General features: G+C 33.1%; 3 protein-coding genes across 12 annotated transcripts; 1 reads left to right on the top strand and 2 right to left on the bottom strand.

The window, feature by feature from the left end:
* Positions 1-654: 654 nt before the first annotated feature.
* LOC106763764 (glutamate receptor 3.2-like) lies at positions 655-6,531 on the bottom strand. The gene is made up of 6 exons (XM_014647922.2): positions 6,422-6,531; positions 5,796-6,087; positions 2,508-3,790; positions 2,112-2,409; positions 1,463-1,860; positions 655-1,095 (listed from the first exon to the last, which is right to left on the bottom strand). The coding sequence occupies exons 1-6, from the start codon at positions 6,473-6,475 to the stop codon at positions 655-657; spliced, it is 2,766 nt and encodes a 921-aa protein (XP_014503408.2). The 5' UTR covers positions 6,476-6,531.
* A 325-nt stretch (positions 6,532-6,856) lies between these two features.
* On the bottom strand, positions 6,857-10,280 carry LOC106763097 (THO complex subunit 5B). Of its 2 annotated transcripts, XM_022782542.1 has the most exons (6): positions 9,920-10,280; positions 9,551-9,841; positions 8,180-8,516; positions 7,700-7,812; positions 7,481-7,585; positions 6,857-7,363 (listed from the first exon to the last, which is right to left on the bottom strand). In XM_022782542.1, exons 1-6 carry the CDS (start codon positions 10,193-10,195, stop codon positions 7,091-7,093), a joined length of 1,395 nt encoding a protein of 464 aa, XP_022638263.1. In that variant the 5' UTR covers positions 10,196-10,280; the 3' UTR covers positions 6,857-7,090. The 2 variants fall into 2 exon arrangements, with proteins under 2 accessions (XP_022638263.1, XP_014502759.1); XM_014647273.2 differs by having other exon boundaries at positions 7,481-7,812.
* A 2,786-nt stretch (positions 10,281-13,066) lies between these two features.
* LOC106763086 (trimethylguanosine synthase) lies at positions 13,067-20,589 on the top strand. Of its 9 annotated transcripts, none has more exons than XM_014647261.2 (11): positions 13,067-13,241; positions 13,351-13,390; positions 13,501-13,537; positions 13,614-13,708; positions 14,979-16,033; positions 16,538-16,728; positions 17,065-17,296; positions 18,239-18,320; positions 19,236-19,330; positions 19,457-19,580; positions 20,153-20,589. In XM_014647261.2, the coding sequence occupies exons 1-11, from the start codon at positions 13,159-13,161 to the stop codon at positions 20,228-20,230; spliced, it is 2,112 nt and encodes a 703-aa protein (XP_014502747.1). In that variant the 5' UTR covers positions 13,067-13,158; the 3' UTR covers positions 20,231-20,589. The 9 variants fall into 9 exon arrangements, with proteins under 9 accessions (XP_014502747.1, XP_014502746.1, XP_022638256.1 ...); XM_014647260.2 differs by having other exon boundaries at positions 18,185-18,320; XM_022782535.1 differs by lacking the exon at positions 20,153-20,589 and having other exon boundaries at positions 18,185-18,320; positions 19,236-19,334; positions 19,457-19,582.
* Positions 20,590-22,061: the final 1,472 nt, after the last annotated feature.

Below are 22,061 nucleotides of genomic sequence, written 5' to 3'. Positions count from 1 at the left end.
AAAAGCATAACCCAATTCTATTTTATTTCGTGGAAATAAATTTTAAATCATGATTTTTATACCGAATTTTAAACTTAATTTAAATCTAAAAATTGACTTTTAAAACAAAATTATGTTTATTTATATATTTTAATTGGTTTTATTTCTAATATATTCATTTGAAATAATTAGGTACTAGAAAAATTTGATATGGTGCAAGAAGCAATAAACTAAAAAAGCAAATATGTATTATCATACATAATTGGATTGAGGTGATGTGTTCCTGAAAGTTGGGCTTTTGGTGTAATTTAATGGATGCTAATGAAGGCAATACTGACTATTGATTTAAACATATAACTGAGATTATAAGGTCGTACAACATCCAACCACATTTTAGTAATGCATCACTTCAAAACTTTATAATTAATTTTTTTAACTTTTTAATAAATTTTGTGATGGGAATACACCTTATTAATCACCGAATGAAGTACAATTAGTTATACATATCCACAAAATACATGAATTAAAGAATTACAATATAAAAGTAGGTGAATCTACTCCTTCTATTATATATTTTAAAACACTAAAATTCAGTATCTATAAGTATATTTGGAAGGGTCAGCAGAAAGACAGCATAAAAAGCTAAACAGAGAATCCAAATTCATAGTTGATGAGTCATGTGTGGCAGTTAATTGGTAACTCAATACTTGGTGTAGCTAGCTCATTGTTTTGAGATACATTCTCTCTACTATTTGCATCTTGGGCAGGTGCAGTTTTTCTGTACTTGTATGGATGCTTTTGAGCAAAAAGCTTGATTATCTGCAATCCTCTTTGTAACTGTGACAGTAATAGGTAATTCATAAATGTTTGTGCTTTCCTTTTAACAAAGTGAACAATGGTTGCCAATAAACCTATGACAGCAATGCTTCCACAAATGCCAAACAAGCCAAAGAAAGGTTGAGGACCAAGTTGTTCATTTTGTATTTTGTTGTTTGTAGATCCACAATTAGTTGTAGACAACATTTTCTGTTCTAGTTTTTGCACTTCTCCACTTTCTATGGCCTTTAAGGTTGCTCGGGATATGTCAATTGCTAAACTTGAACCTTTTGGAAATGCCTTCATCAATGAAAGAGAAAGGACATAAGAAAGTAATGTAGCAAGTTTTGAATATAAGAAATTAAGAAATAGACTTTAAACGTAACTCAATCCACAAAACTGATAATGTGAAACTTTTAATACATCTTCCTCACACTTAGGATAAATTCTAAATTAGTTTTGATATCATGTTAAGAAATAGATTTTAAGTCTAACTTACACTTATAAAACTGACTTATAAAATGAGGTTTGCACCTATTCATATATTATAAATTGACCATATTACTAGTTAATACGGGACTTCCAACATATACATATATATATATATATATATATATATATATATATATATATATATATATAGGAGATGATGAGAAAAGAAACTCACAAAGCCTAATCCACCAAGCTTCAAGGTAGGTCCTGCTTTGATGTAGCCCTTGCAATAGGTGGCTAGGAAGACATCAGCATGAGGGGCAATGGTGAAAGAAGCCACAATTTCTTTGTTCTCAAATGCTCTTGGGAAATCATGGATGGAGTCAAAGACCCTGATATTCTGTGGCTGGAATTTGAGTTCATCAACTAAGTAATGAACCAAAAAAGTGTTCTTATTGCACCCTATGATTGCATTTGTCTTCAGCAGTGTTTGTATATCAGGCACAGCTGGTTCAAGATGGGACACTGTCATCATGGATGAAAGGCTCGCAGTAAAACTTTGTGTCACTATCAGAATAGCAAATAACCAAGGTGCTAGCACTACTCTGGCCAAGTTGCTATTTACTGGTTCTCCTACATATCACAAGCATCCGTAATTTAATTCTTTTTCTACAAAGGAAATAGAGAGAGACAAAAAATGGTGAGTATAATAGCTATTAGAAAAGGATATGAAGGAGTTCTTACACTTTCCCTTTATTCTAATAAAGTTCAACATTCTAAATGCTAACACAAGACTTCATTAAGGATTTTGATGAATGAAAAATGTAAGTAATGAATGACGATTTGATGAAATGTAAGAGAAAGATAAAGGAGTTTAGACTTACTGTGTATGAAGAATAATGTGGTGACAGAAAACCAGAGAATGGCCCCAAGACTCTTGAGCTCCGAATTGTTTTCACCTTCAATGAACCAGATTACAAATGCTATGAACAGATGCATTGCTGCCATTAGCATCCACATTTCTTTTGTGAAAGCGTCCATGAACATCCAGGTTTCTTTGGATCTATCTGGCTTTACTTTCACCACCATGGCTATGCCAGATTCAACATATGGATGACTGAATTCAGCAAATGCATATCTATGTTCCACCACTTGTATATCCCCCACAGCAGCATCAAGGTACTACATTACAAACACAAATCATACCAAGATTATACATCAATTATTGAGAAGCTTTTCTGATCATGATGATCTTAATCAGCATGGATAATGCTTTTTACCTTATTGTTCACTTGTTCAACTATCTGATCGTAAGAGCCATAAAATGGCACAAAAACAAAAGGCAGGTGATAAGGCAGGCGTTGCACAACTGATTCAAAGACATTGATTGAGAAACCAGTGAATTGGGTTTCATTCAGTCTCTTATCATGGCTCACATTCACAAACTGAGGACATGGATCAACAGCGGGAACCCCAATTTTCAAAGGCTTTCCCTCACTGCTATTGTACACCCAACCTTTTGGAACTGTTTTCAACCCACCAGGCCAATCCACAGAACTTAAAAGCCTTCTAGCAGAACCAGCACCAGTTGTTGTGTTCACTACCTCATGCTCAACAAGGCTCTCACTCAAACCAGACTCCATTGACCAATATGCTAACTCTTTGTAACCTTTTCCAACAACATTGACAATCTTAAAGGTTGGTGATTCCATTAACATTCTTCCTTTGAACCTTATCTTCCCACTAAGGCCCTCGTGATCACTATGCAAAATATTTTCTGATAAGGAAAAGTTTCCCTGTGAGCTCTCCAAGGCTTTAGCAATGGTCCAAACAGCATCGTAAGCCCTGAGAGCAAAGACACTCGGATGCAATCTTTCTTCCTCGGGGTATTCCAGTGCAAACTTTCTCCTAAACATGAACTTGAAACGTTTGAACCTTTCACTCACTTCCATGAAGTTGGTTTTGCACCCCATGACACCTTGCATGTTGAAAGTGACAGAAGAATCAAGGGAATCAAGGTGGTTGGCTACATCATCTGCAATGATCCACACTGACCCTTTTTCCATCATTCCCATTTGCTTTGCCTTCTGAAAAAGCAAAGTGGCAAACTCCAAGGAAGATTGAATAAGCAAGAACACCCTATTGCTCTTGCTCTTGAGCCTTGTAAGCTCTTGTTCTATGATCTCGGTTGGGTTTGAGAGAAGGGCCATTGAAGGAAAAGCTACATGGTGATCGATTTCAGCATTGACCAGACGCAGAGAGTAAGAGAGTCTTGTCAGTATCTCTGAATGAGAGGCAAAGAGGTTGTTGTGCTCGTAAATTGCTGTAACCTTTCGCCAATGGAATTGGTGTATGATGGATGCAGTGCAGTGCATGTGAAGGGTGACTTCATGGCCCATTTGGATGAAGTGTGGCAATGGGATTGAAGCTATTTCTGGAGTAGCTGTTGAGGTTAGAGATATGATGGGAACATCCTTTGAGTTTTCGTCAATGGAGAGGAATAACGTTGCTGCATCCAGTTTTGTTCCTACGACAACTTGCACTTGTTTGCTGTTTGCAAGATCTGTGTAGTTGCATGAAAAAAATGGAACACATGAATATCTCTTTTTGTTTCTATATATTTTTCCTTCTCATTTTAAAATATGAGAAATGTAAAAAGTATGGTTTAGAATATCCATCATAAAATTTTAAAAAATAAAAAAAGTTGTCCAGGAACTTCTTAAACTGATAGTTAAAAAATAGGATTATGATATATATTTCTTTTTTTCTTTTAAAAGAGAATTATATATATCCTACTTAATTTCTCTCTTTTTTTTCAGAAAAACATGAAAATACTATAAAAAAATTATTAAATAACAACTAAATTTAAAGATAAAAAATAATTAGTTATTTTAGTAAATAATTTAGACAGAAATTTATAAATTAAAAATTATTAATATTTAAAATAATTATATTATAATTGATTTTTGAATTAAAATTTAAATTAGTTTGTAATATTAGCTATGAAAATTAATTTTTAGTAATAAATTAAATAATAATTCTTCAGTAACTAAAATTTGATAATTAATATTAGAGATTAATTTATATTATAATTCATAAATTAATTATAATTTTTTATTTATTACGTTATATATAAATCGTTTTTAATTTATAAATTGGTATTTGAAGTTACTGTAGTAATTACCTATTTTTTATTTTTAGAATTGGTTGTTATTTAATGTTTTTTTAGTAGTATCTGGGACATGTGAATTTCTCTTGTGATTTATGAAGGTGTTTTAATAATTTTCTATTATAACTTAGGAAAATGAGTTACTTTTTAAAATCACGAAATTATAAAATAAAATAAAAAATAATAAACTTTGAGATTAAGTTTGTTATCTCTCATCTTACTCGTTGACACTATCAAGAGCTAATATAGTTTATCATTTATAAGTTTATTTTTGAAAAAAATAAAATAAAAACATATCGAACTGTTTGAGATGAGAAGGCTTTTTTTAATACCGCCTTGTTAATTAATAATATCTTCAATTAACATCAATCTGATAAAATATTTGTAACTTATACTAAATCGATCATTTGAAAAGGAAATTTCACTAAATTAGTTAATGATTGGTTCAGATTTTTCAAAAGTATGACTGGTTTAATTTTCATATAAAATCCGTCTCTACTCCATGTACAGTGATTTTATGCTTTTAAACACAAAAATTTATTTTTCTAATATTTAAACTCTAGTTGCTTTCAAAATTGAAATGAATAATATTTTGTATCATTAAAATTAAAATTAAGATAAAGATACTTACACAACATTTGAACATCATTTACATATCATTGTATGATTGGTTCATGATGATGTTTATAATTAGGATAATGATATTTAGACAACATTTTTTTGACAACATTTGAACATTGATTACGTGTCAATCTGTGATTGGTCAAAAATTACTCCTTAATAGTGTTTATGATTATTATTATTGATTATGGAGTAATTTTTGACCAATTACAGATTGACATATAATCAATGTTCAAATGTTCTAAGAAAAATGTTGTCTAAATATCATTATCCTATGATTATTATTATTGATTGTGGAGTAATTTTTGACCAATCACAGATTGACACGTAATCAATGTTCAAATGTTGTCAAAAAAATGTTGTCTAAATATCATTATCCTAATTATTATTATTATTGATTGTAAAGTAATTTTGTACCAATCACACAATGACATGTAAACGATGTTGTCAAGAAAAATGATATCTAATTATCATTATCCTTGAAATTATATACTTTTAGTAAGCGTTATTAACATAGGATGTGTTTGTTTTATGCCAATCTCGCTTTTCAAGACACATTGAACTTCAATCCTACTTTTACAGATCATTGGCGTTGAACAGAGAGAAATTCAAAGTCATCTACTAAAAACCTATTATATATATATAATTAAAATTAATTTAGGATAATTTTTAATTAATTAAGTAGGAGTATTTGTTTTCAGGTTGAACTAGATGATTTAGTTACAGAGGTTGAGGTTGAGGTTGAGTTTGAGAAGAATGTGAAGTAACTGAAAATTACCGGCAGCGAACATGGTGGGAGATGATGGGTTGCGATGAAAGTTATAACTGTAGTTCAAGGCAAGCTCATAGCAGCTCTGTCGATTCATGTCTTCAATTGCAACTTCCATTGCTATCTTCTGTTCTTTTCCCACTCGAGAATTCAACTCTACGGCTGCTCCAATGTTCACGACAATCTTCGACTTCAACATTGAGCACTCGTCTATGTTGCTCCTTTTTAGCTCATCATCATTTGCATTAGCTGTAGCTTCTGACCACACCCACAGAAGCAGTACTGCTACTACCAACGATAACTGAAATGGAGACATAGAATTGTTCGAACTTGCTGGAACAAGTTTAACAATTATTGCTTTGGCTTGCTGTCTGCAAACTATATATGGAGGAGCAAATTAAGTAATGCCATATGAGTAGAAAATAACATTTTAAAATTTATATGCGTATAATGCAGATAGTCCAGGTCTGATTCTTTTGGGTATTATCTGCTTAATAAAGAAACCATTATTGCGTATGAGTGTGGTCACCATTGTAGACTTTTACCAGAGAATGTATATAAATATATGGATTCCAAAACTTGAGCATTTTGCTATGGAGATTTGACTTTGCATGACAAGAGAATTGGTCGTTAACCTTCGTTGTCCACTCTGCTTCCTCACTGTTTCTTTCTTTGGCTGGAATATGCATAAACTGAGCATCGTCATCATCAACTTTATTCCATTACAAGTAACTAGTAGGGGTTTAATTGTAAACAAATTGCCTAGAAAATAGTATGAAAATACATTTAGGAAGTTTTCAAATCATTTTAAAATAAATATTAAAGATTATAATTTGAATAAGAAAACTAGTTCTATTTTTTAATTAGTTAATGCCTTTTTCTATCAAAGTGACAGTGCATGTAGAAGTAGCTAAAATCTCTTGAGCACTTGTTCTTGGATTTGATATTGACATTAATGTTTATAATAAAAGTAATCTTTGATTTTAACATGAAAAAAATAAAATTTTCATAATTTTTCTTCACGAAGTAGTAACCATCAAAAGCCACAGTTACAAGCATGATACTTTGGATCCTCCAAAATAAGATGTAATTTCAACAAAGGGATAAAAAACAAAATCCTAAAAAATATAGGTTACAAGTATTTACAGCAGGTACACCAAATAACTAAGATGTGAGTTACAATAATATAACCAAAACATAGACCAAAAGCAAGCTTTTCAGTTGACTGCATTATTTTCAGTTCAATGAACACCCAGGATGATACTCCTATTCTAAAACTGTAAAAATATGAGAACAATGACTCGTTATTGAAGAACCAAACGTGCTTTTATCCTTGAACGAATTTTCTGCAGAACTGTCTGCAATCGGTTATGCTGGCGATATTGTGAAATGCTCGGTAAGAAATCTTCACCTTTGGCTCCTTCACCACCGTCTGGAGTTTCACGTCTAGAAAGCATCAATGGAGCCACCTCGGGCAAGAAATCAATACCAGCCAGGTGCTGAGCCCATTTGTAAGGACGTGAAGTTCTATCGCAATTAAACAACATTACAGCATCCCCAACATAGAGCTTAGCTGACTGCATCACCATCCAAACAAAAACAAATGGCGTATAAATGCAACGGGGATAGAATAAACGAAAGTTGCAGATAGACAGATTTAAGGACGCATCAACACGTAAACAAGATGCCCAAACCTGGTGAGGAAGCTCGAGACCTGTGTCATCAGGGAACAAATTGCTTAAGATGTCATCCTCAGGACCATCATTAGATGCTTTGATCCCGACACATATAATATTCAACTGCATCATGTACTCAAAATTTAGAGTAATGAGGTTTGCAGACTCTAAATCAGAGACTTCGTCATCATAAATATGGAGATTGACTGTAAGTGGGTGAACTTGAAATATTCCTACTTGGTCAAGGCTCTCCTTGCCTTGAAACCTCCTTGGCCTTTTACTCGGTCTCTGACCATCTTCATCAGGTTCATCATTTTCCAATTTCGGACTCGCTACAGTAGAAGAAATGCCTGAGAGATAAAACCACACCAAACAAATTAAGAAATATGGAAAATATTAAAAGCAACATGAGTGAAGAGCATTAGTAATGACAATGGTACTTTATATCTAGCAATAAACTTCGTTTCCTTTACTCATTATCCAGTGGTTAGTGCTGAAACTATTTAATAACCTATTGTAAACAGCAGCTAATATTCCAGGCAATACATAAGAGTGATATTCGGGGGACTGGAATTGAATCACCTACATGATACTGAAACATTGAAATTCATAGTACTGCACCAGCAGATACACCGAAGCTGCTAATAGTACTGGATAATGGAAAACATAGATTCCAATCGATAAAATGCTAGAATTAACACATCAACTCTCAATTACCAGTGTCCTTGTGAGCTTGAATGTGGGCAAAAGATTGAGCATCTTTGACACTTCCTACAATCTCCACATCAATAGATTCTCCAAACGCCTCCTTTTGAGCCAACAGCTGTGAGTAAATCACATAAAGAGGTGGTGGAAGCAACTCTGCTAAGTGATGCCGCTTTAGTTTCTTAGTATGCTGAACTCCTAGTTGATTTTGCACTGGCAAGGATGCTTTCTTGAGAGACTTGAGATGTGAAGGGAGGCTAGACAAGAACTTCTTTCGGTTTGCAATTGTCTCCAAAAGAGTTTTCTTTTTCTGCTCCAGTTTGTCATGAAGCTTGCAAAGCTCTTTGCGCTGATACAACATTGCAAATATAAGTACAAGCACATTTATTTCACCATTAGCAAGAAAACACAAAAAAATGCAAATTACTAATACAAGCTTTAAATATAAATTAATGGGACAATGAACTTCCCAACCTGAAGTCTAACATTGTAGGTGTATATGCTCATTAAATGACTGATCTAAATCTCCACACTCATTTAGTGGAAAAATGCATAAAGATGTTGCTCTCAAACCGCTTATCCACAAAGTATCAAGTCAGGTATCTTCAATCTATTGCATATTTATATTTATATAAATCCGCATACCTCTCTCAAATACAGAGACACGTTGACACAGGGCGCCACCATCTATTTACCCTCCAATACTTCTTTTAAAGAACGTGTTAGCTTGTCAATACAAAACTTGTGCCGGAAGCAAAACCATCCATGACCACAATAGTACAATTCAACATTTACCAACATCTGAAAATCAAATATTTCCATTCTCTTGGTTCCTTTTTTGGACAAAAACTAGATTCCATACTAATACTAAAACATACGTAAATCCTGGAACTTGCCAAACTACAATATCCCAAAGTTTCTTTAGCGTATTAAACATCTAATATGAAGAATCGAATACCCTAAGAGCACAATATATTAAGTGTAGGCTCAACATAGCATACATTAAATTTTTCCAGAGTGCGTACAAGGTTTTGAACCGCAGCTGCAATTTCGAAATTATAGTCAAGGTTTTAAGATTGTTTTGCCCGCAACACAACCACAATTATGTGAAGTCACGATTCAATATTATTGTCACGATTTTTACGATGCTCATGACCGCCAGGATTACAGTTATAGTCACGTTCACCGTATTTATCCCCAGTATCAAGGAACACATCGATACCGCAATTGTGGCCACATTGACAGCACTCATCCACAAAATCCCACACGCAACAAAACAGTAGAACTTCAAACATTTCCAACTCCTACGGCTTTAACAACTCTTAACCATGTCTGATTCAATAAAAATAAATAAATAAATAAAAATAAGCAAATGCAACTCACCTGAAACAATTCAAAATTGAGTCTCTTCAGCACGAGATTATGTTCACTGTGACTACACAAAACGGAGTCCTTCATATCCTGCGGCGAGTCACGAAAAAACTCTCCCTCCGAAACCACCTCAATATCAGGATACTTGGACTTGAAATCGTTACACGCCTTTATTGCCTTCACGTAGTGACTCTTCTCGTACATCAGGTTCTGAAGCTGCTGCGTGGTGAGTTCCAGAGGCGCCTTCGCACGCTCAGTTTCCGTTCTCGCACGCTCCTCCTCCAACAAGATGGAGCGATTGGCCTGAAAAAGCGAAACGCGCGTTAGTCAGTTCCGTTACGACGTCGCATTGCGAAGATAAAACCCTAGCGCGTGAGGAACCTGGCGAAGAGTGACGAAATGGAGGAACGTTTGAGTGAGGAGCTCTCTGAGACGGAGAGTGAGGAATGGTTTGGGTTCGGCCTGTTTCTTCAGAGCGAGAATCTCGGCGACGATGTTTTCTATTGAAGCTTTCGTTTTACGCAACGATTCGTGCGGAGACTCCTCGTTCGAGTCGCGTTGTTGTGGGGAATGCGGAAACATTTTCTCGTCACCGACGCCCTCGCTATTTGAAGCCGGAACGGCAACCACCTCCCCCGTCGTTTCGCCGTCTTCCATTATTATTCTCTGCACCGGCAATTGTTTCACCGTGGAGAGCGTGTTTCAGGGTCTCCGCTGGGAAATTGTGGGTGATTTAACGAACTCTTACAGGTAAATTAAAATTTTACGCTAAATTATGATTTGTACTTTTTTTAATATCACATGTTAAGTTTATATTATTTTTACTTAATTTTAAACTTGATTGAAAATATCTAAAACATTTTAATTAAAATAATTCATCATAAAATAAAATAAAAAACCAAGTTTTTAAATTAAGTTCAGAAACAACAATTATGAACACAGTCCATGAAAAAAAAAGTAAATTTATATAAAAAATATATATCGTATAAATATTATATATTTATCATTTTACATTTGTTATTATTGTAATAGATAATGTTACTAAAATTTATTATTTAATAAGGTGGAATTTAGAAGAGAAGAGAAGAGAAGAGAAGAGAAGGAGTGTATTAATAAGAGCAAAACGTTTGTTATTGGAAACAATAGACAAATTGGTTACAATAAATAATAGGGTTAAATATGTTTTTAGTCTCTATAATTTGGGACGATTTTAGTTTTAGTCAATTTTCAAACTATGGTACAATTTAGTCCTTCAACTTTAAAAAACTCTGGTTTTAGTATTTTTTATCAATTTTTTTTAACTTTATTTGTTGTTTCAAACACGTTTCATTGTAGCATTTGGATTGTAATGAAACGTGTTTGAAACAACAAATAAAGTTAAAAAAAATTGATAAAAAAGACTAAAACCAGAGTTTTCTAAAGTTTGACTAAATTGTACCATAGTTTGAAAATGGACTAAAACCAAAATGGTCCCAAAGTATAGGGACTAAAAACATATTTAACCCTAAATAATATAATGAGCAGGAAGAAAACATTTTAAGTAGTTCGTTATTAACCCGTTATGATAAGAAGAACAACGTTTAAACATCCAAAATTTAATTTCAAAGTCATTTTTTACAAGAAATTTCAGAAAATTTAAAACTGAATTTGATTTATTCTTATTTTAATTTTTTTCTTTTCGAATATTTTATTTGAATAGAGAAGCTCAAACTTAGTTAATTCTAATTCATTTATTTATTTAGTTAATGTATTTTTTATATATCAAAATGTGGTTAAAAATTATAAAGTATCTAAGAATGTTTTACAAGTTTATATTAACCAATATTTATTTTGTGACAAAGTTTTTAAAAAGTATCATTTTAATTTTGTAAGTTATAGAAAAAAAGGTTATACCTAAATAAGATAACACCTAATTTTTATGTAAAATCGAGGTAGATCAAATTAGATTGAAGTTAAAGTGAATTTAAATTAGAGTCAAACAAAGTTAACTCAAGTCTACATCGAGTTTAGTTATCTTAATTTGATTAAGACTATATGACAACTTGTGTCGAGTTAAGTTTACTTAAACTTAAGTTGAGTCGAGTTAGTCTGAGACTAGTCAAGTAGAACAAATCAAAGCAAATAAAGTTTAGCTAAGTCATGGATTGAGTTAAGTCGACTCAAGCCCATGTTGGATTGAGTTAGGATTGACTCTCATTCATTTTAGTTGGACAATATTGAGGTGGATCCTAGTCTAATTAAGACTTGGTCAGACTTAACTTTATCAAAATCAAGTTAGGTCGAGTCGAGTCAAGTTAAGCATATCTCACCCTAAATCAAAATAAATCATCTTAGATCTAGATCAACTCGAGTTGGTCCAAGCTTAATCGAACTTAATCAACATGAGCAAGTTATAGCGAGCAAACCTAGGTCAAAGCCAAGTTATTCAACTCGAGTATAAGTCAGGTTCTATCAAGGTAGAATCATATTTAATCGAGTTTAACTAAGCTAATTACAAGTAAATTTTGATTGGGTCTAGCTTGAAATGAACCCTAGTATGTAAGAGACAAATATTGTTATGTTTGACTAAGTCATATTAAACTGATACACCGAATTGAAATCATATTAAATTAAATTTAATGAATCAAACGTTAGGTCAAATTGAGTTTATTTGAGCTAAATTGGTTTAAACACTTATAAACTCAAATTAAACTCAAATTAAACTCAAACTTTTCTCAAATATGAATTTTAGAATATAAAGATTTTAAAATTCTAATTAGAATTTTAAATTATTTAGTTTTAAGTAATTTAATTATGTTAATGAAATTCTAAAATTTTAATTTATTTTTAAATTTCTTACTTAAATAACATATTTTATTATAAAGCATTTGAAGTTTTCTAAAAACATTAACCGACCCCTTTAATTGACTTATTCAAACACACCATTAATTAGAAGTAACGTAGATATATTTTTTAATTCCTTAATGACATTTAACTGGAATATTTATGTAATGACTTAATTGTTTAGCACATAGCTGGTATTGAATATTTTATTCTTTAAACAAAATTTACAAATAAAAAAAATTAATCATTCAAATTTATTACAGAAGTTGGAAACCTGACTTTAAATCTAATTTTGTTATAATTATATAGAATTTATAAAACTAAATTTTGATGCAATATAATAGGCAGCGAAAAAATGGTGATACAAAGAGAAATATTTTCCATGGTTATCCACGCATATAAAACAGTTCAAATTATTAATTACACGTGGATAAATTAAATTCAGTCAATCACGAATATCACATTATATTATATAATTATATATTTTTCATATTTTAAAGAAAGTTATAATTAATATTTCATTGAATATATTATCATAATTGAGCAAATATTTCACAAAATTAAATAAACATTAAAATATAAATTAAGTTTACGAAAATTAGTTTGATAATAATATATATTATAGATTATTACATTAAAATTATATATGCTGTTTTTGGACAAAATGTGCCAAAAGTTTATTTTAAATTTGTGAAGTATATAAAGGGGTTGCTTAGTTTGCGAGAGAAGAAGGAACTGAAGAAGAAGACACTGTAACCGCTCCGCCGTGATTCTTGTGTAGCTTTGAGGACAGAGACATGATCATCGCGGATTCCGATTACGAAGGTCCCGCAATCGAAGCCCTTGGTTCTCTCTTCAAGGTCACGCAAGTCTTTCTCCGGTTTGTTCTCACTCACTCACTCACACACTCTTCTGTTCTCTCTCTTTCTTTGTTTTTCTTGCACTCTTAAAACTAGGTTTTACTTTATTACCCTTTATGGTTTCTGTAGGGACCATGGCATTCAGGTTTCTTACTCAGTTGAACATCTGGTAACGTTATTTTCCCTCTCTTTCTCTGTTTTTTTTTTTTTTTTCTTTTTCTTTTCTTTTATTTTTTTTACTGAAACATTTATCTCTTTTGGAATTCTGATGCGTGTTAGAAATTGGCTGATAATCACGGTTCTGACCCTGTTCCTGGCAAGTTCTTCTCAACCTTGGTGTGGTATTTTTTGTGTGTGGTGGAGTTTATTTATTGTTTTTTTTTATTGTGCAGAAGAATCTACTGGCATTGTTACTCCCGAGGATTTGGAGCTTAACCAACAACTGAATGAATTGGGGCTTCCTCTTTCCTTCCAGTCAAAGAAGGAGGTATGCGTACAGATTAATTATTTTGGCTGAATGCTTTAGTAGTTTTTGGATTCTCTCTCAAGTGAGGAAAATACTCGGGGTATAGCTGTTGTTTGGAAAATTGACTGCTGATATCGTGTTTGGGAAGGGTTATTTTTTTGAGAGATTTTAGCTGTTTTTGGATTTCAACTGTGTATTTGAGATAATGGCTGAAATCTGTTTTAAGTTTTTCCCCCTGAAAATAAGCAGCTTTGATGTATATGAAAATTTGTTGCTTGTGGTTGTTGCACAATAGTTTCTTTCCCTTTTACATTGCAGCAAGTGACATTAGTATTTAGGGATGAAGGAAACCCCCAAGGCAGGACAAAAAATAGCTTTTTTTTACCCTTTGCATTCTGTTCCTTTGTAAATGAAAAAAATTGAGTTTTTTTCTCTTCCAAACAAAATTATTGATCTTAAAACCACTTTTGTGAGTATCTGGAAGCTTTCCTTGGCCTTGGGCTGGCACCCCGTCTTCTTTCCCTAATTTTTTGTTACAAAAAACCTTCTGTGTTAACTTTCCAATCAATGACTGTGAGTATATACTTTTCTTTTCTTCTAAAGTGTACCTCTCATTTTACAGTAGTGAATGCTCAAGCTCTTCCCCCAATAAAAAAGTATTACTGCTTAGGCCCAATGTTGGATTAGAAAATAAGTCTGTTTGTCTTCTCATCAAACTTGACTCATTTTGAAATCTAAGCTCACTACTGTTCGAGTTTGATAACGAACTTAATTAACCAAGCCCAAATTCTATGGTAAGCAAACCCTTCAGGCTCAACAAATCAGGCTACGTGGCATGCTTGAACTGTTGCACAATGAACTTCACCTTTTCTCTTACATATTTAGTTTTAATATGAGTTTAGTGATGCCACAATAGAACCAAATGCTTACTTAGTTGTTAGCTTGTGAACCCAACTTATTAACACGGTAGTGGAAGAAATTTGACTGGTTCACGCATTGTCAGCCCTGGTTCTGATTAAGAAATAGTGAAGTCCAGATTGAATTACAGAAAAACAGTTTAAAGCTATATAGTTGGTACCTGTCTTTGTAAAATTTCAACAATAGTTGTGGATACAGTGGTGATCTGAACAAGTTTCATGAAGGACATGATTTTAGTTTTCTTATATCAAATTTTCTTTTGAATGAGAGCATCCCTACCGGTACTCCTCTACCATTTATGTCCTGTGCTGTATGATTCCATTATTACTTTCTAGATTGCTATTGATGATATTTTTGGTCTATCTTGTTCTAGAAAAAAGGACCATTAAAAGGAAAAAAAAAGGGTAAACGTTCGAAGCATCCTGATACTTGTCACAACCCTGCAGATAAAACCCTATATGAAACGAGTGCGGAGGAGATTGTGTCTTCTGCAAAATTTCATGAAAAAACTAGTATTCCTTTATCTCCTATATCAATGCTGGGCCAGAGTGAATCTTCTTATTGCGAGGGTGCCATGGATATTGATATGACGCAGTATGCCTCTTGTGAAGTAGATAATTCAGCCTGCTCTACGGGGTTTGCTAGTGGTGTGTCCAGGGAGATAAATGATGATAATATAAATCAGGTAGCGGCTAATGATGCTCAGGACGGTGACTTTTTAATCAGTAATGATTATGTTGATTTGAAAACTACACCTTTTTCAGATTCTGCTGTCTCTGCTGAAAGCCATTTGACAGGTGCTGGTGTCAATTATTGTGGGGCAGAATATGATGAGTGTTTGATGGACAGTGAATGTTTAAAAGTTTCACCGACTGTTGGAAAAAGTACAGATTGTGAGACTATTTGCAATCACGACAGTGATGCCACTTGTCTTCCACATGTTATTGAATCCGAGTTGCTTCCTGTGAGCTCAGAAGGTATTGGATGCGACAGAAATGATGTTTCAAATAATTATGCCGAGCTCGGAGATTGGATGGCCTTCTGGGATACTTATTATAAGAGAACGTACTTCTACAATATCAGCACACGCACTTCTACATGGGACACACCGTCAGGGATGGAACATCTGGTAATTGGTGGATGTACTGAATCAGATGACAGTGAAACTCTTAAGTCTTCAGAAGGGTGTGGAATACAAAATTTCACTAAAGCACCTGAGGAAACCTTGATTGAAGAGAACATGGAAGGAAAGCAACATGAAGAGTGCCTTGCTGAGATTGGAGTTGCTGCTGACAATTTGGTCTCTGATATCACTACAAATAGTGAAAACCAATCTCTTGATCATTCAGACGAGTGTCTTGATATATGTAGTGGCAATTGTGGAATTTCATGCTGCTCAGTATCAAGTATGCCAGATCATATTATTTGGTAATGTTTGCTCTAGCTCTAATTCAAACCATTGAAATAAATCCTATAAACTATCATATAATCATTTTTGAAAAAATATCTGTTTAAAGCTCTTCATATTGCAATGATTAGGTAATTGTTTGCACCTTGTTTAAATGCTAAACCTTTATCTTATGTTTTTCTGTCGTCTAAATATGTCTAATAGCTTTTTCCCAGAAAATAATGTAATTGCAAAGTTGATGACCTTTCAATTCTAAAAAAAACTAGAAGTGGTTAGAAAATGTCAATTGTTAGCTCTCCAAAAGTTCAAGTTAGATAAAAACGGTCAGGCTTAAATCATGCAGCGTTGGTCCACTCATAGCTTATATCTTTTTGATTAGATGATTAGGGATGACAAGAATAAAAATACCAATCTCGGGCTTCTAAGTGGAGGCTGGTGACTGATTTATATCTCACAAGAATTTTATGAGTGTGGATGTCTTAACTTGCCTTTCTGATTCTTTTATCAACCAATGTGCCTTGCAGCTCTAATGATAGACGCATTCAAGTAGCACCAGAGGTTAGTCATACACCCTTGGAAAACATGGCAATTGATATGTCTGGATTGGAATCTAAATTTGAACCTTCCATGTTAAAATGTGGGAAGAAAGTAAGAAGGCAAAGGCAGAGGAAATCATGTAATGAAGCTAAAGAATTGTGCCAACACTTCATTCGTGGTAACTGCTTCGTTATTTGAACTTTTGCAATATGGCTGCTATTCTACTAAATCTCATAGCTAATTGGATCCAATGTTATGACAATACTTTCTACTATGAGTAAATTATTTGACATTTGATACATTCTTGTGTGACAGCTTTTCTGTTCTGAGTCAAAGATCTAAAATTCTGGATTGGTGCTTGTATGATTTTGATTGATAAAAACTGATTTCCTGTCATTATGGAACATATTAATGCCTAAGTTTAGATTTTGCTGAGTAAAGGCAGCGTGTTATTAAAAATTGATAGATCTTGCTGTTGTGTTAAGTTTTTTTTTTTTTTTTTTCATTTTTGCAGATCTGCACTTTCAAGAAATGCCTGAATCATATTCTGCTACAATTACCAAATATTGGTGTCAGAGGTATACTTTGTTCTCTAGATTTGATGATGGTATAAAGATGGATGAGGAAGGATGGTTTTCTGTCACTCCAGAGGCTATTGCTCAGCATCAAGCAATACGTTGTGCTAGTGACATGATAATTGACTGCTTCACTGGTGTTGGTGGGAACTCTATCCAATTTGCACGACGGTGAGTACTGAATAGTAATTACTCACTTGTTGATATATTATATAGTAATTTTAATTTTTGTCTTCTCTGATGAATAATGTGTGCGGAATGGTTGTGTCAACAACTCATAAAAAAGTTCTGTATTTTTCCAAAGAAAGAAAATAAATTAACATTTATTATGTTTAATATATTCTTTTAGCAACGTGAATTTCATTAATATAACTTAGAACAAGAAAGACATTAAACATTCCCTTGGGTTTGTTGTTATTATCTCATTCATGCACCCTTTCCTCCTTGTGTTCTAAGCTACTTTGGATTTTTGTCTGATGTATCTGGTGGGCCTACCTCTTAGTGCCTTCATGTTCAAAAGGGTCAATTTATGGATGCAATATCTCACTTCATCTCTGACACAAAACAATACATTTCTAGTTGGACTTCCCACCTAGTGAATCCCATGTTTAACTCTAAGAACACTGTGTTGCCCTCATGCAAAATTTGTTAATGTATATATTGCATGGTTATAGGTGTTGTTTGAGTCCCCAAAGGCATTCACTTAGCATATATTTGCTGATTAACATATGTTCTTATTTCTTCTCTCTTTGGTTTTTGTGCTTAGTAATCCAATTTTTATAGTCTAGTAACTACCAACAACAAACTGTCAATATTCATTTCATTTTTACTGTTAACTACAACTGGATAAAGACAATGATTCTTACCATTTTTGTCTAATCAAGTTATTCTGGCCTGACCGCTAGTTTTATTCCACTATGAAACAATGATTCTGTTTAAACTTCCACTATTCAGTCATAATGTTGTAAATTTGGTGAAATGATTATGACTTACTTTGAGAAAACTAATCTTTAAATATAAGTTTCGATCTCTGTAATTGACAATGACTTGATGTTACAGTTGTGGGCATGTAATTGGGATCGATATTGATTCTTTGAAGATTGACTATGCTAGGCATAATGCTGCTATTTATGGGGTGGTTGATCAAATTGACTTTATAGTTGGTGATTTCTTCCTCTTGGCACCAAAGTTAAAGGTATTGAAGTTTTCATATTACTCGCTTTGGGGGATGTCAATGCCATTGTTGATATGTAATGGCTAGGATGCTTCTTTTTGGATGCTTAAAATGAATAATAAAAGCATTGAACGCAAGCTAGAGTAAAACTTTCTTTTTTATACAATTGTTACCTGTGTAATTGTGATCTATAACCTACACCTTCCAATGTACTTTACCAAGACATGGTGATACTTGTGCTTTGCCATCTTGCTTATTGAACATATTTTATCATAATCTGTACCCTGATGACTGCTTTCATCTCCTGTTTTTTTCTCTCAAGATTTGAACTAGAGGTCCATATCAGATGTGTAAGAGTTGAAACCCTTGTCTAGCCGAAGCCATACAAGTTCCTGTAATCTGTAATTCTTATAAATATTCCAGAAAGCCTCAACATAATTATCATGTAGCTCGTATTTTAATAGTTTGTCAGATATGTTATACTTGTTAATTTGCTGCTTAAAGATGTTAAAATTCCTTGAAAAATCAGATCATCACTGTAATTTTTGTGCAATGTATAGTGTATCAAATCATTAACACCTGGGTGTGAATCTTTGTAAGAAGTGAGAGGGGGAACACAGATGGGCGGTTGGGCACAGTTCTTTATTGGCCTATCAAAACGGGTGTGGTTAAGAAAGTTTTACTTCTAAATATTATAAATTTTTTTTTTATGCTTCAAAGGTATGTGATATGTGTTTCTTTCTTTACCTATATATTCCCTGGTTTACATTCTCTTGCATTTGGTATGGTGTTGCCTTTACAATTTCATATGAAAATGGATGACAAGAAATAAAATTTTATCCTAGATTATGGATAATATGATTGGAAGTTAGTCAACTTTTTGGAAGTAATATACTTCGGGGTAGTTTGACAAATTGACAGTATATTTTCTTGCAGGCTGATACCGTTTTCTTATCTCCACCATGGGGGGGACCTGATTATCTCAAGGCTACGACTTATGACATGAAGACAATGCTTAGACCTCATGATGGGTAGGTACTTGCTTCCTTTCTGTTGCAGTTTTTGAATTTTATCTCCCAGTTAGATTTCTGTTTTCTTGGTGCAAAGATACGTATCTTTTTACAATCCCATTTTAACTTAAAGCTGTTCCTGCGTAGTCATACACTGTTTAGTGCTGCAAAGGAGATTGCTTCCAGAATCGTCATGTTCCTTCCAAGAAATATCAATTTCAACCAATTGGCAGAGTTATCTCTGTCATCCAGTCCACCATGGTCACTAGAGGTAGTTTCAACTTCTTATCTGTTTGATATGCTTTAGTTTGAAGTTTAACATATAAGTAACCCCTACCTCTTAAGGAAAAAGGAAAAAAAGAGCGAGGGGCAGAGTGTGAGACAATGTCTTACCGGGGTTGAGAGTATTTTATTGTTGATAGTTTGATGATGAGTATCAGTTCGGTAAACTATTGAGACGAAGTTATGTTTTATATGACTAGGTTACTGTATTTCTTAAAGTCCTAAGTGGTGTAACATAATACACAAGAATAGGGGTGTACAATGTGGTAACTCTTTGATTGTCTTCCGTTAACTAGTGTTTTAGGGTGTCCAATTTCCCTAGTGTACTCGTTAGAGGCTAGTTTGAGGACCACCTTTCTATGTTAACAATGACACATGTATATAGGCTGACGAGGAAAAGAAACAAGCCACATTATAATTGATTATCAATTCTGCATTATCTTCACTGTTCTTGTGTGAAGCATAATATAACCAATAGGGGGTTTATATCATTGTATTCTTTGGTGGCTTATTAAATATCCATCTCTTGAAAATTAACCCCTTCGTCTATGGTGGCTCCAGGTGGAGAAAGTTTATTTAAATAATAAATTGAAGGCCATCACAGCTTATTTCAGTGATACAACAGTAGGAGGGTGCTAAGTAAACACACTAACTTCTGCTGCATATTAAATTAAGGGTACTCATCCCCTGCGAGGAGAAAAAGATTGACAAAGGGAAGAAAACAATGAGATGGTTTTGAAGTTGTGCTCCTAGTATTGATACTTTTTCGAGGAATTTTTAGCTCAATCTTCAATGTACCAAAATAACTCTTGTTTCGTTACATTGTAAAAGCTGTGCATACTGTATTTACTCCCTCCCCCCAAATGAACTTGTACATATGACCTCTGTAACACTAGATATACAGGTAAAGTTATTTGGGAAAGGTTTATTGATTGTGTAATGATGGGGAAGAGAATAGTTCCCTCCACAGGTTATAAAGAGGGATTTCTTAGGAGATATTCATTATCCATCTCATTTCAGTGATTTCAATGATTAGCAGGGCCTTTGGTAAAAATTCTTATAAGAAGAAGAATTAAAATAACATTGTTAATTTAAAATTAATTTTTGTTAAGATTTATGATTTAGAAAAATTATTAATGTGCATTTATGGTGAAGTTTATTCATACTAGTTGTAATTAGGTCTCATGTTTTGGAGGCATTTAAATATTGAGTCATTTTAACCTGGTTGGAATGTTGCTTTTTACAACATATTTTCATACTTGTATTAATGATTAGATTTCTTGAGTTAATGTGTACAATTTTGTATTTGATATTATTATATTTATATCAATGTTGTTTGTGGTGGAAGGAGACCCATGTCATTTATATTTATATTCCACCTCTAATTATTTGTTTCAAAATACATCTAAATCAACATGTATGCACTTAGTTCAATAATTTAATATGTAATATTGAGATTAATATTAACATACTATGTATATAAACTGGACTGATCTGGTTTGTTGCAAAATGGATCCGTTTCTAAATCCATTTTCTCCATGACTGTTTGATTGGAGGATCAACCCAGAGCACAAATGAGGACAACTTTCCATCTTATGAATCTTTGCTACTTCTGTTCAACAATTTTAACCCAATTCAATACACCCATAATTAGTTATCTATTTAGTCTTATTTTGTCACAATAGTTGTCAGATAGCTTTTCTTATTTTGCATGGTAGATTCAATCATTTAGTGATCAGTGTGCAAAATAAATGACCATCCTATGGTAGGTAATTAATACCTCTCAATCCTTAATGAAAAACTCCACTTTCATAAGCATTTAATACCCCTCATTTACAACTTAATAGATAGCAATTTTTTTTAACTAAAATTATACTAATATATTTAACTCTAAACCTTAAAAACATTAATTAACACTGTACTCAACAGTGTAAAATTAAAATTTTCAACACTTTCTGATAAAGAAGATTGGCCAGAAAGCATTAGCAACATCACCAAGTTTTGCTAGTTGGATTTAAGTCCAACGAACTGGATTTCTTTATTCAGCTAATAATTAATTAAGCCATGTTAGATGTGTACTAACGTTTCTAATTATCACCAAATGGATGCGTAAGTTTCACCCATAACAAATATAAAATGCTCTTTTGCTTACAACTACTTCAATCTTTCATGTGTATAGCTACTGATAAAATTAACCATCTATTGTGACTTTATAACATCAGATTGTAATCACACAACTAATAAATGTAATTAGTAAGATAAATTTATGATTTTGAGATCTAAAGTACATCGATTTTTTGTTTGTTTTGAGAGAAAAATATGTCTGCATCACATGGGCAACGTTCTGTGCTGCATAAAATTAGGAAGCAAATTCTTTTATTTTAAGAAAAAGTAACAAGTAAAATTAATTGTAAGGGTTGAAATTTTGTCGGAACCGAAAGATATGGTCGGCACTTGTTTACTCCACTGT

This window comes from Vigna radiata, chromosome 6 (assembly GCF_000741045.1).
Source record: "Vigna radiata var. radiata cultivar VC1973A chromosome 6, Vradiata_ver6, whole genome shotgun sequence".
Taxonomy (NCBI): Eukaryota; Viridiplantae; Streptophyta; class Magnoliopsida; order Fabales; family Fabaceae; genus Vigna; species Vigna radiata.
This window is presented reverse-complemented; position numbering and strand designations above follow the sequence as displayed.

Excerpts from the sequence above, each read along its gene's own strand:
- LOC106763764 (XM_014647922.2), bottom strand. The coding sequence starts at position 6,475 with ATGCATATTCCAGCCAAAGAAAGAAACAGTGAGGAAGCAGAGTGGACA. Across the intron at positions 1,861-2,111 it reads CACATTATTCTTCATACACA|GAGAACCAGTAAATAGCAAC; the intron begins GTAAGTCTAAAC and ends TGTGATATGTAG. Across the intron at positions 1,096-1,462 it reads AGCTTGGTGGATTAGGCTTT|GCATTTCCAAAAGGTTCAAG; the intron begins GTGAGTTTCTTT and ends TCATTGATGAAG.
- LOC106763097 (XM_014647273.2), bottom strand. The coding sequence starts at position 10,195 with ATGGAAGACGGCGAAACGACGGGGGAGGTGGTTGCCGTTCCGGCTTCA. Across the intron at positions 9,842-9,919 it reads ATTTCGTCACTCTTCGCCAG|GCCAATCGCTCCATCTTGTT; the intron begins GTTCCTCACGCG and ends TCGCTTTTTCAG. Across the intron at positions 8,517-9,550 it reads TCAATTTTGAATTGTTTCAG|CGCAAAGAGCTTTGCAAGCT; the intron begins GTGAGTTGCATT and ends ATGTTGTATCAG.
- LOC106763086 (XM_014647260.2), top strand. The coding sequence starts at position 13,159 with ATGATCATCGCGGATTCCGATTACGAAGGTCCCGCAATCGAAGCCCTT. Across the intron at positions 18,321-19,235 it reads TCTTGGCACCAAAGTTAAAG|GCTGATACCGTTTTCTTATC; the intron begins GTATTGAAGTTT and ends ATTTTCTTGCAG. Across the intron at positions 19,581-20,152 it reads GTCCACCATGGTCACTAGAG|GTGGAGAAAGTTTATTTAAA; the intron begins GTAGTTTCAACT and ends TGGTGGCTCCAG.